The sequence below is a fragment of the Podarcis raffonei genome, chromosome 9 (assembly GCF_027172205.1).
Source record: "Podarcis raffonei isolate rPodRaf1 chromosome 9, rPodRaf1.pri, whole genome shotgun sequence".
Classification (NCBI taxonomy): domain Eukaryota; kingdom Metazoa; phylum Chordata; class Lepidosauria; order Squamata; family Lacertidae; genus Podarcis; species Podarcis raffonei.
In genome coordinates, this window is record NC_070610.1 from 57,961,722 (window position 1) to 57,975,823 (window position 14,102).

General features: G+C 39.6%; 1 protein-coding gene across 5 annotated transcripts in view; it reads right to left on the reverse strand.

Moving 5' to 3' along the window:
- Positions 1-14,102, reverse strand: part of GSTCD (glutathione S-transferase C-terminal domain containing) — a 57,559-nt gene that overhangs the window by 16,887 nt on the left and 26,570 nt on the right. For all 5 annotated transcript variants that reach the window (XM_053403912.1, XM_053403909.1, XM_053403911.1 and 2 more), the window contains 2 exons: positions 1,772-1,887; positions 1,530-1,574 (listed from right to left, as the gene is read on the reverse strand). In XM_053403912.1, the coding sequence (XP_053259887.1) occupies positions 1,530-1,574; positions 1,772-1,887 (161 nt within the window). The remainder of the gene's footprint in view (positions 1-1,529; positions 1,575-1,771; positions 1,888-14,102) is intronic.

Consider the following 14,102-nt stretch of genomic DNA (forward strand, 5'->3'; position numbering starts at 1 on the left):
TTTAAATGCATGCCGGAAACTTTTATATTGTGCTACACCTATGCAGGCAATTAAGAATACATCCTTCCACATTGGTTAGTTGATGTCTGTTTTTAACTTGTTATGGTTTTTAATGTATGGTTTTTTTTTTTTTTTATTGCTGTAAACTCCTTTGGGAGTTTTTTAAGGACACGGTGGTATACATATAGCTTTATAAATAAATTAATCAAAGCAGAAAGAAAAGGTATCTTCTTCTGGTACTGCGCAGAATCTAGTATCCCATCTTGTGAGTAAGTGCTACTCTGCAGAAGACCATAGGCTGGGAGCATTTAGTTATATTGCATATGGCAACTATCCTATATGTAGCCAGGCTTTGCTCTTACAAAGGAAAAAATTACAAAAATTACTTTTTTTTCAAATTAAAACACATGGTGCCTGTCACATCTAGTTTCTTCAAACACATTTGTGGCAATTGGACCCAGTTAACACAATTTTGGAGAACTGTGGAAGTAGCAGTTCCCAAAGGTATCTGTGAACAGACCTCTCTGGTTCATTTTTCAAGCATTTGGAAGAGGGCCAACTTTTTCAGGTTCACTTGTAGGCCTGAACATGATAGACTCAAATTTCCCAGAGAAAATCTCCTCGAGACTTAATATGGAGATGTGTTGCTCCTTAGGGAAGCATACAAATCCCGCTTCTATAGTTTATCAGCCAGTAACTGCATCTGGGCATTTCTCTATCAGCCAGTAACTGCATCAGGGGATTTCTCATATAAAATCCTTCTAGAAGAATGGGAAAAAACACAGATTGCCAATCTGGGTTTTTTATTGTGATTTCCAATTGAGTTTTTGTTTTGTTTAAACTGTGATAGGATTGCTCACTCTTTTTTTTTGGGGGGGGTGTTGATGGTTTTCTCTGTTACTAAGCCCAGAAAGGAGTAATGTTGTCTGTAAAACAACTTAGCCAAAATGAAAAACTACCCCAAATTAGCCACAGTTTGAGATTAGTTCATGCAAGGTTTTATATTGGACCTAAAATAAGGAAGGGGCTGTCAGACAATGAAAGCCACAAACCCCACCTCCTGCTTGTCCACCAGGAGCCTCTCCTCATAAGCCATACCCCCAGCTTGTAGGATCTTGCTTAACTGCACTGAAATGGAAGAATTAAGTTCATGTTCTCAAACAATGGCTTTAGCTTAGTCGCAGAATCAATGTTTTGCATGCAAAAAGGTTTTAGAGTGTCTATTTGAGAGTTTGGAGAGCTGGTGTGAGGATGTCCCTGTGCTACTTTTATTCTTACTTTTTAAAAGTTGCCTTCAGTCATACTAATTTTATTGCTGGGAGTGAAAAACAATGCTTTATCTTACTCAGAATATGAGAATGGGTAAATTAAGTACTTTATTCTACTTTATTCCACGAAAAAAACGTGAGTGGGTGTTTGATTTAGATAATTCTATCACTTTCACATATTTTACAAACAGCCTGCGTTTAATTGTGTATCTGAAATTCCAGGTTATTAAAGTCTGAATTTACATTTTACTGAAACCTTACCTGACATGATGGAAGTACGTGAGCAAGGACAATTCCAACATGGCCCTGTTCAAAGCAGAAGAAAGTACACAAATAAACCTTGATCCCAAAGAGCTGATCCATTTGACAACAAAATATTCCAATAAAATATTGACAGAGACTTTGGAAGCAGATCAAATTCCAGAGTTTTGGACTCCTGTGCTGTACAAAACCAACTGTGACTGAACTTACAAACAAACAAACAAACAAATAAAATACCTTACCCCACCACTGCAAAAATCCACAATTTTATCTCCAGGTTTAGCCAGCTTTTTCACTAAGGCCACCATATTGTTGAGCTGTTGCTGTTTCCTAAAAGCGCGATCACTGGACATTTTTCCTAAGGATGACAACAAGGAATATACATTTGCAATTGCTTATGGCAAAAATGTGGTTTTTACAGTATTTCCTTTTAAATGTAAGTGATTAGATACAGACTTGCAGCTCCACATATTGAATGACTTTTTCCATTCACAGAAAGGGCCAAGATCCAATGGAGGTTGCCGGATACAGGAATCAACTGACACTGATTCCCTCCTGCCTGCAGTTTCTGCACCACTTCTCAGGCTGCTCCAGAGTGTTCCCCAAACCCTCCAGAGCAGATTTTCAGGGGGTACAGGGGGCTGCAAGAGGAAGGTGGAATAAAAAAAGGCGTCTTCCTTTCATCTGATTTATAGTTTGTCCTAATGCCAAGGATTTTATGTTGCAGGTGCCAAGGAAAAGGAGGAGCCTGTTCCCAAAGAGCTTGTGATACATTTTATTCATTTATTATTACTTGTGTTATTAGTCACTTGTTACTCTGAGGTCTCCAAGTAACTTACAAGACATTTAAGAACATAAATATGAATGCATTGATTATACCATATCAATAGAACAAAACAACCACCATAACAGCCCCAGGAATATTATTATATGGAAGGTTTAGAGACCAGCAATGAAGTGCTAACAAGGTGAAGAAGAAGAAGACGACGATGACAACCAGAGGAACTACAACACATTTATTACTACAACACATAAGTGCATTCATATATAATAATAATAATTTATTATTTATACCTCGCCCATCTGGCTGGGTTTCCCCAGCCACTCTGGGCGGCTCCCAATCAAATATTAAAAATACAATACAATATAGAAGGATTTGATCTATAAGGTGTTTTTCACATATATGAGCCATCAATTGACATTGCAGCCATCTAGAGATAAGTTTGCATTTGTGTCCATGGGTAACAAGAGAAACAGAAGCTACTTCTCCTCCTATGGGGGAATCTTTCATATGTCTATGCTCTCATCCAATATTCATTTTCCAGATAACTGTATGGTGTGAAAAGGGTTTCCACATGTCCTTGATTATGAGGGAATAAGTCTTATGTCAAAAATTGTCCCTGTTCCATAGCACTCTGCTGAATGTGCTCTGGCACAGCAAATGATGGCTTGGATCCAGAGATGCTTGGACTGGGTTCCTCTCATACAAAAGAATTTTTCTAGCTCCTTTCTGATAATGCCCTTTGCATTCCTTGAAAAGCTGCTCTAGGGAGTTAGAAGGTCCTCTGGAAGCAGGTATTGTTGGAAATCAGTGACACCACCTGTTAAATGCAAGCTTAAAAGCTCTCCACCTTGCTTATGGAGCAAGGCCCACTCATTATGTGGAATTTGGGATACTCAAGAGAGCTTGCAGGGCTGTGCCAGTTCCCGCAAGATCTCGCATGAGCATTCCTAGCTACGCTGAGCAGGCCCAGCCCAGCAAGCAAGGCAGAGCACTTAAAAGCAATTTCCATGCCAGGTCTGCTTATAACAGTAGCTCTCCAAGGTCTCAGGCAAAGAGGTCTTCTTACTTATCTTACCCTTTTAACTAGAGGACCAAGGATTCAACTTGAGGTGCTCTACTTGTCAAGCATATGGTCTATCTCCCAAATGAACTATTGAACAGGTATGATTTGTGTAATAGCTGCCCAGCATATATAGAATGGATATCTCTTTTGGATTTAAAAAGATAAAGTAAAACAATATTTTAGTAATAAAGTATACTACTTATTTGTCATAGGCAATGACATTTGTTTTTAAACTGCATTCCCTTTCTCGCAGCAGCTGAGCTGACATACCATATCTTAAAACTATCAAATTGAGATTGTACTATATTGGATTGGTACAAGTTAAAAACAATGGCAGTACCTGTAGGAAACAATAATACTTCTAGAAAGTAGTTTTTTTCTCCTCTCCACAACTAGGCTTGTGGAAATCTGATACTGATACCATGTTTGGTGGTGTTCAGCAAGTGGCTATGATTTCTTGCGAAACACAGGTCTCATTAAAAGTTTAAGTATTTGTTGAAATGCCACATTTTCCTTCACAGTCTCAGAGCAATTTATACAATAGCCATAAACAGGAGCTGAAACTTATAACATGGGAATTAGAGCCAGCCGTGCATTTTTTAGGAATAATTTATGCACCAAGATCAAAATATTTCTTCTTCTGTAATTACTTTTGGTCCAAACACATTTAACTTGACGTAGAGGAACAGCAACAAATGTCTCCAAGTTATTAATGTCACTGTGGCTTTAAAGTATATCCCAGCTGGCTTTGTTCTTCAAAATTATGCACACAACCAGGTAAAACACAGGAAGTGATTCTATTGCCTTATTATAGGAGGATCAGAAATGAAATATTATGACCAAGCAAATGAAACATCTCATTGCCTCTGTGTAAATACCACTGCCATTTTTAGAACGTTGGACAATAAATTGCAGTGAGGGAGCTGCTTAAAAACTCACTGCAGAGGGAACTGCAACTTCACAGAGAAATGGACACCTGCAGTTTTCACTCACAAAACATGGCAAGTGCTACTATTATTGTTTGGTGTGGCTGGGGTCGGCCAGATGTTACAGGAAACCAATTCTCTGCATTGTCGTAGTCATGTCATCTCATGAGCAAAGCTTTAGCACTCCCATAGCTCAGTGGCACAGCATCTATTCTGCAGGTAAAAGGTTTCAGGTTCAACCCCCAACATCTCTTGAGATGCTTGAGGGTAAATGCTTTCCTACTTCTGGCTATTTCAGGGCTTTTGGATTTGGTAGCAGACTTGCCCCTGCCCGGCAACATGCTAATTCCATGGGAAATGCTAATGGACTATGCTGCATTCACTTTATTTGGGAACCCTATGGCCTAAGTTGATATAGCTCATTGAGGGCACTTCAGGAGCTGTGGCTGAGGCAAAATTAAAAGAAGGATGAGGCCAAGTGAAGCCAAACTGAATGAATGCCTGAACAGGGGTTGTGGAAGATTCCAAGCATAAAATACAAGGCTTTCAGATACTTCACCCTTTTGTGTTCTGCGAAGTACAAAGGCCCTTCTCCATCTCTCTCATTTACAGCCAACAAGATTCTACTTTTAGACACACACTACAGTTGAAAAGTTGGTTTAAAAGGTTGTTGAAGACAGAACAACACAATAATGGTTGTTTTTTTTAAAAAATATAAATAGTACCCCCCCCCCGCCTAATACAGCTAACTAATTTGTTCTGCATTAAGGTGAGCTCTGCAAAATGGTTTTTATCATATAAGGTATCAGAAAATAAAGCCAATTTCTTCTTGGATTTTTAAGATAAAATTAAGCATTTCAAATTAACATTAGCAGCTTGCTTTACTTGTATTAATTTTATCAGATGTCAACAAAAGTTTAATAAAATTCTGTACTGAAGGGAAAAGCACACCTAGTTTTAATTATTTCCAAGCCTCTTGTTAATCTGTCCTTTTATTGAAGTTCCCACTGGTTGTGATTTTTGTATAGCCTGCTTTGTTTTGCTGTCCAAATAGACTTCTTAACTGCAAGCAAAGTAGGTCTTAAAAAGAGAAATCTGATTCACATTGTATAAATCATCAAGGAAAGTTTTCATAGTCATTTGACCTTTCCAGGAAATAATGGAAAAGGCATGTGTAGGACAATACATATGTGTGTGACTACTTTTGTTATGTTTGTAGTTTTTATATGTTGTAAGCTGCCTTGAGCATGGTTTTAACTTTGGAAAGGCGACATACAAATAAAATGATTGATCAACAAAGTTATTCTCATATGCAAAAATGTCCAGGTTTCCAAATCTCTGAAGATAAAAATAATTTAGCCTTCCTTTCCCACTATTTTCCATATCATAAAACAGCTAAAAATCATGGTGAAAAATACAAAAACAAATTGCCATAGATTTAAAAAGTAAGCAGGGACCTTTTCATTTTTCTGGAAAAGCTTGTTGAAACAAAAAATTTCTTTGTTTGCAGAAAATACAGATAGTGCTAGACAGCATGTGACATCTCAGCAATAAAACTATTCCATGGAACAGGGGCAGCCACATTGAAAGCCCTGCTGCATTTTGGGGACTTCAAGGAGAAACTCTCCTATGGAATCCAGTAACCTACAAGCAACTTGGTCCTAAGCTCTATAGGGCCTTATATTTTAGTACCCAGTCCCTGAACTTGGCCCAAGAGCAGATTGGCAGCCAATGCAAATCCCACAAACATGGTATTCTAGGCTGTTAGTAGTGTGCCTCCACAAGCAACCTACTGTAGTCACTGTGTTCTACCCTAGTTGAAGTCTCCAGACCTCCTTTTTTTTACAGTGTTGTCATGCTTGTTTCTTCTTTGTAAATATATTTTATTGATTTTCGATGTACAAAATGAAAACAACCACCACCATGCAAAGTAAGAGGCTACTAATGCTTTGATCCAGAGATAAAGGGTGCTTCCAGGCAGGTGAGATTATTGTGGGATTGATACTCCTCAGGCATGCAAGTTTCTCACATTGTCCACATGACATTGTCTTCATCTAAATGCTAGATCTTAACTCCCTTAATCCTAATTTACCCTTTCCATGAAAAATCCAATGGTTAAAAACCCCCCAACTGTTGCCAAGAGGCTGTTTGCAATCTCTGAAACCTATCTGCAATATTAAGACCCATCTATAAGTACCCAAAGGCACCCTGTATAACCAATGGGTAGGAGAGCTTCAGATACTTCAATTCCCCAATTTGGCAGAAGGTAGTTCTGAAGTTTGACATCATTACAATTGTATGCTAATTTATTCTGAAAACATGAAATGGATATTTATTCAAAGTGTGCTCAGTCTATTCACCATACCATAATGCCACTGCTTTTCTGCTGGTTTTGATTAGTAAAAAGAGGAAAGCGTCACTGAGAAATCCACATGTTTTTAATTTAACATGCAAAGATGGTTTGGTTACTACATGCAATGTTTAATTTCCCCTGTCTTGGGAGGGAGGAGGATATCTGAATTAAACTATAGGGTTTTTTACACATATGAATATTAAAATATGGTGAAATCCTATTAACTAAAGATTTCTTGTTCTACTGTTTATCACTAGTTTAAGTAATTCAAGAAGTAAGTCACCTATTATGGATGGAATGATAGAAAGTCCCTATGGTTTGATTCAGAAAGGGCTCAGCTAATAAGCGTTATTTCCCCTACTAAAAATAAAATCAGAATACAACCTGTTTCACCACACACACACAAATTCTACATTTCGAATTCACTGCATCCTCAATGGCATCAACTGGGTAGCAATAAATCCAAAGTCCCACTGTTGATCCAATGAGCCCTCTTGCTTTGTCTCTTCCTTGAAAATGTACTTAACTGGTGCTGGTGGTGACGGCAACAACTAGGAATATCTCACACAGGCCTCTGTGTGGTTTCTCAGTTCATCCCAGGTACTGGCATACTGAAATGGCAGCATTCCAGACAGCAAGGACTCTGGCAAACAGTTTTCCAGAATGACTAAATATATAGTAGGGACTTTAGCTGCCTGGACGTGGGTGGCACTGTGGGTTAAACCACAGAGCCTAGGACTTGCCGATCAGAAGGTCAGTGGTTCGAATCCCTGCAATATGAAGTGCAGTGCTCAGACACCCAAGGAAACTATAATTCCAAAGGATTCTGTAGATATTCCAGACACAAGGGAGCAATGAAGAATTTGGAGAGGTCTCCTTGTAGTATCTACCACTAATAGATACATTTTCAGGGAAAGGTCTGGAATGAAGACACCATGACAATCTTATCATGTGATAGACACTGTGAAGTTTGGGTGGAACTCATATTGAATTGGAGGGGAGGGGGCTCCATTAAAAAGCGCTTCCCTTCAGTACTTTACTAACTACAGGCAATCTTCATTTTGTGCAGAGGTTACATTCTGGACACCCCCATATGTTGACAGACTGCACGTAAGTCCGCTCTGCCCCTTCCCCGTCCACTCTGCCCGTTCATGACATCTTTATTTTGGGGCTATTTCTGGATTCAGTGCTGTGTATGCAGGCATGTGCAACTGCATGTCATTAAAGGTAAAGGGGCCCCTGACCATTAGGTCCAGTCGTGGCCAACTCTGGGGTTGCGGCGCTCATCTCGCTTTATTGGCCGAGGGAGCCGGCGTACAGCTTCCAGGTCATGTGGCCAGCATGACTAAGCCGCTTCTGGCGAACCAGAGCAGCACACAGAAACGCCGTTTACCTTCCCACTGGAGCAGTACCTATTTATCTACTTGCACTTTGACATGCTTTCGAACTCCTAGGTTGGCAGGAGCAGGGACCAAGCAACGGGAGCTCACCTTGTTGCGGGGATTCGAACCGCCGACCTTCTGATCGGCAAGTCCTAGGCTCTGTGGTTTAACCCACAGCGCCACCCGCGTCCCTAGGACACGTCTAAATTGGTCATTGCCTGTATAGCTCTTTGCAGCAGCTATCAAACTAGCCCATGAATAACAAGAATAAAGTTTCTTCACAACCAGAATGGTTAAATCTTTATAGCTACGATTTAAAATAACAACCAGAATCCGAGATTTGGATGTAGAAACAATTGAGGTGGACTGGAAAAAGTTTAAAGACTACTTGCAAAAGTATTACAAACTGTATGAATCTTAAGACGGTGCATGATTTGGAAATGATACGCTTTAGCAATTATGATTAAGCAAATAGTAAACTAAGTGATAAAAGAGAAAAGGAGATAATATGAAATTGAACATGTTACGTTTATTTTAAAGGTATAAAAATTGTGACATAATACATTGAATATAGATACATAACATGTAAAAGTTACAATAAGGTATGACATAAGGTAACAAATTGCTGACATTGTTAATATAAAGAACGCAGAATCGGAAGGGGTGGGGAAGTCCAAGTTGGGATTTTTGTTAAAAAAAAAAATGGTTTCTTGTAAACTCCTTATTTGTTTGTAATGTATAAAATTTGGAAAGAAACGTAATAAAAAAATTATAAAAAAAAAAAAAAAATAAAATAACAACCATTTTTATGTTATCTTTACTAACATAAATTCTCATACTGCCTTCTAACATGAAGTCCTGTACAATGTGCAAAGAAATGTAAATTAGGAATAATTACCTCATTTGCTTTTGTAATAAATCATATTAAAAGTTCAGCTTCAGGATAAAGCTATTTGCCCTTCAGCTGCCTAAAAGGGGCAGGGAAATGGCAGCAACATTTCTGAATTGTTGTTACATGGAATTAATAGAAATTAAAACATTTTTGGAGAAGTTAATTGCCTCCTTGGTTCCTGAATGTCTGATTTCTTGGCGTAAAAGAAAAGCAGCCTTCTTTTCTGAAACAAATGTACCCCTCAACCCCAAACTTTTCCCAAAGACGGTAACTCACTGTCACACAAATATCAAGCTCAGCTAATCCTGTTAAAATAAAGACAAAAATCAGAACATGTCCTAGAGATTTCAAGTTTAGAATATTGTGATTTATATGTATTCCCAGCCTAGCTATCTGTTAATCCAACTTCAAAAAACCAACTAGCACTCTTGCACTCAGCAGTCTTTTCAGGGTGGGCTTTAGCACTACTCATTCTGTTTATGAAGATAAAATGCCAAAGCAGCCCTAAATCCCTTTATTGGCTTTCGAAAGAAAGACCAAGATGTGGGTGGAAAATTAAAGGGGGGAAAAGTTTTTCATCACTACCGAGAGATTGGACACCAGCCCAAATCCTCTGAGCCTTAAAGCTCTGTGATGAAAAGAAATTAGTAAGTGTTCACGAAAATATTAAATGGTTAAATATATTTATGCCTTTCTATATATCTGTTTTGCTGGTTAAAATACTAGCCATGTTGCAAATGAATATATGTCATTAGGCATCCATCATGTGGCTGAGTGCAAATATAAATAATAAGAGGCATGAGATATTTGAAATATGCTCCATTACATTTAATATATAGGGCTGCTCTGGGCAAAAACACTTTTTCACCAGTGGTACATCCTGCCCCAGCTGTCAAGAAGTCCATCTGTCCATTTTTCCTCCTGCTGTACAGCAGGGTATCAGCACAGAGAAGAGGAAGGAAGGATCAATGTACTATATGAGCACTGGGGCATTGTCTCTGCAGGAAATTGTCTTACCACCATATCTTTTATTGCTATAACACAATGTCTACATCTTCATCACCTTAAATTCCTTCCATCTTCTAAGGTCAAGGTGGCATCAAGCTTCTTCCTCTCTCCCTCATGCCTCATATTTTCACAACAACACCATGAGGTACCTCTATCAAAGATAGTGACTAGCCCTAGACCAGATATGTCCAACTTCAAGTAGGCTGTGAACTACAATCCAATATCAAACACTGGCAGTGATCTACCACCCAGGGATGGGTGCAGGGTGGGCGGGCAGGCACTGGCTGCTTCCCCTGATGGTGCAGGTGCTGGCTGCTTCCCCTGAGGGGACAAAGATGGGTGCAGGGTGGGCAAGCAGGGGTGAGTGGGCAGGCAGGCACTGGCTGCTTCCCCTGATGGAGCAGGTGCTGGCTGCTTCCCCCAAGGGGGCAGGGATGGGTGCAGGGTGGGCAGCAGGCATTGGTGCAGGGTGGGCAATGCTTCTCCTCTCACCCCCCCAACCAGCTTGCGATCTCTAGATCTCTTGCCTCAAACCAGCTGGGCTGGGAATCTCTAGGTGATGCTTCTCCTCTCCCCCCCCCCCAACAGCACACAATATTTCAATCTCTCCCCTGAAACCAGCTGGGCTGAAGATCTCTGGGCGATGCTTCTCCTCTCCCCCAACCAGTGCACAATCTCTCTCTCTCTCTCTTTCTCTCTCACTCTCTCTCTCACACACACACACATGGCATGCCTTCCCATCTGCATACTCCTATGCACTCTTCCTCCTCCCTGCTCCCACCTCACACTGGCTTCTCTTTCTGCCTTTGTTGTGCGTGTGCTCAGCCCGCAATCGAACCCCGCGATCAACCAGTTGATCACGGTTGACAGATTGGACATGTCTGCCCTAGGCTATTCAGTAAGCTTCATGGCCAAGTGGTATTTGAACATCCCCATATCTGACAATCTAACCATGATATCACACAGTATGGAGCTGGTAACTCTAGTAAACCAGTAAGATACCCTATTATGCATGAAACTCTTAATTATATTAGTAGAGCCAGAAATCTTTCAGCTCGGTTGTGACCCTATCTGCTCCACACCTATGTGGGGCAGGTGGGCATGGTTTGATCCAAATAAGACAGGCAGGCTATATGGGGAGGCCTGATGCACCCTACCTGGCTCCCAGGCCAGAGGTTCTGCTTTACATAACATATAGCTCCTTCAGCCATAGCAAATGCAATCTTACATTTTTGAGCCAAAACAAGAGATTGTGGAACATACAGCTTCTGAAGTTCCATATTAATCATTGAAAAATGAGAGTACTTCTTACTTGAGTGCTAACACCCCAAAATAAAAGTCGCATTATCGTAACTGCTAATAAACTTCATAAAGAACCCACAAGGCCAGCAAGTTCAGGCATACAAAATCCATCTGTCATGGGGAATGATTGTGCTTCGGGATGATCTTGCTCTTTATATAAACAGCTGATTCTTGCATAAAGCTTAGCAGAAACCAAAATATTAACTTGATTTCATGTCAAGCTATTTAATACTTTCTGAGAAGGCCGACTTGTCTTCTCAAAAGCTCATTCAGTTATATCTAAAATTGTTTTTTATCATGAGCTATGTAGGGAGACCCATGTTGTTCGCAGAAGGAAGAGGGGAGCTGCCTGTCAGTCTCCATTCTATCTCCTGAGAATGAGGTTTCCATGGTAGCTATGGAGATGGGTTAGACTTGGTTTTTGTCACTATCAGTAGCACTGGGGTGGGCAGATCCAGCACCCCCACTCCTTAGGAATGCAAGATCGTGCAGACACAATCTTTTCGCTTGGGACAGGAATAACTGGTCCTGCCCTGCTCTTTAAAAGTGAAGCAGGAGGAGTGTGCCAGGTGTTGGGACAATGTCTTCAATACTTCTTAGTCAAGTATTTTAGAGCTCTGTCACAGACATATGAATTGTGTGCTCTGCACTATGGGCTAATGTTTAGACTGTGTGCTGACTTCTTGAACAAAGTTTTCAGCTTTCCTCGACCAGAAAATCTGACTACTGTGTCCAAGGGTAGTGGAAAGAATTCAGTGTAAGTTCCTGAGGCATAATATCAAAATGACTACTTTATCTCTGGGACCATTTTTTTTCAACACCTGAGCAGCATGTTTCACTGGAATTCCTTTCTAGCAGCTGAAACCTGTTTCCCTGTAGTTATTCCACAGTTAGGGCTTAACTTGCAGTAAACTATATGGCATTGCTCCTGACACCCTCTTGAGTTTTAAAGAAGTTCATCTATATGTGTACTGTAATAATGGAGCTGCTTCCTATTAAATCCAGGTATCTTTTAGAACCACTGTAAAAGAGCTATATATTCGGGTTGGTTCTAAGCATTTGTTTTTGCCATCTTTTTTCCTCACCTTAGTTGCAAGTGAATATTATTTTAGGTTTTGGGGTTTTTTTGCTTTAAATTTCCTATCTTAAATCTTTGGGATGCAGTGGATTACTTAAATAACTGCTCTTAATTTTGCCTGTTCCTAATCTCTACTTGTTAACTATACATGGAAAACTGAGTTGCTATATCAATGGCAAACTATTTAATAATGGTATCTCCTGACTTGATATCTAAAAATCAAAGTGAGCAATTAGCTTGTAAGCACCAAACCAAAAAGCCTTTGGGGTGGGGGGAGGAACACACGAAATATGCTTTTAATTATATGCATGCAGTATCAACTTTGTGTGTTATGGCTGGACCATGAAATCTTTTGAGATAGGTTTAATCTGTTTCTAGTTAATTTTCAAAACACTGTAATCTCCTAGTCAGTAACAAACACTACTGCTAAATTTAACCGACAGAATTTAAAATGAACGGTACATTCTGTTCTTTTAGATACTTGGATAAGATGAACTACAGAAGGAAATGAGTATTTTTGGAGCTTTTTGGTATGTGGCCTATTTTATTAAGTATTCACAATATACTAGGAGAAAATCAAGACTTTTATTATTATTCCTACAGCCTTTTTATATGCTGCACTGAAAGCCAGACTAAGAGAGAGACTGGTGATCCACTGAGTAGATCTCCAGCCTTTTTAAATTTCTGTAAAAGCCTGTGGGGTGTTTCAATTCAGTTCAAGGCCATTGCACTAGGGGGAAAGGGGTGTATCCTTTCCTTCAACACCATTTTCCAAATGAAAATCCCCTCCACCAAGCACTTTATCCCATTAGGGAAATGTATGGGCATTTGTAGGGGAAAGCACTGGCAGACTTGTTTGAGCATTAAGCATTATGGCACAAACCTCTGTTAAAGCAAAGGACATGATAAGGCTGACCCTCAAATTATAACACAGTGTTGTTCAAATACTTGCTGCTGTGCTTCACTTATAACACCAGTGATCCCTAAGTTTGGGCATGTACAATTCACACACATGCCAGACACATCTGAAAACATCTGAAAACAGTGTCCCTCTTCTGACTGGCTCATAAAGCTACATACCACTTTTAAACCCTTCACTGAGGTTTGCTGCAAGATGTGGAAATGAAAGAGACATTACTGTGCTAAAAACAAAACATTGCAGAACACACTAAATCCCTTTTGATTACACAAATTGCTTTTCTGGACAATGACCAACAGATTCACATCTGAAAACACTTGGTCGCAAGCAATACTACCACCTTCAGTAGGACTAGTATCAGGAAGGTGTTCTCAGGGTTTCTGCCAAATTAAGTGTGAATCCATAAATCTAAGCACATACGTAACTATATTTGCTAACTTGAAGATTTGGCTTGAAACTAATTGTGCATAATGTAACTTTACATTTTTGTTTTTAAACAAAATAAAGGCTCTGATATAATTTTTCCAATGAAAATATTGTTTCTGCAATTGGCTGTTGCAATTTAATGTGTCTGCAAATGAGTGCCAGTCCCTCTGCAGGGACTTTAATTGTGCTTAACAGAAACAAAAAAAGTAAACAAGAACGCAAAGCATGGGAAGACCATTTTTCAGTAGGGTTTCTGTATTATTAGCGTCTATATATGGATGTGTTAGAAAGCCACAGCTTTAAAGAAAAGTTAGCGTTATCCTCGTAAACATTCTCAAAACACATTTACAAAGAACAAACATTAAGTTTATGATACAGAGAGAGATACTTCTATTTGTATCAAGTCACAGAATGGCTGGTTTCTGGCAAGGGTTGACTTG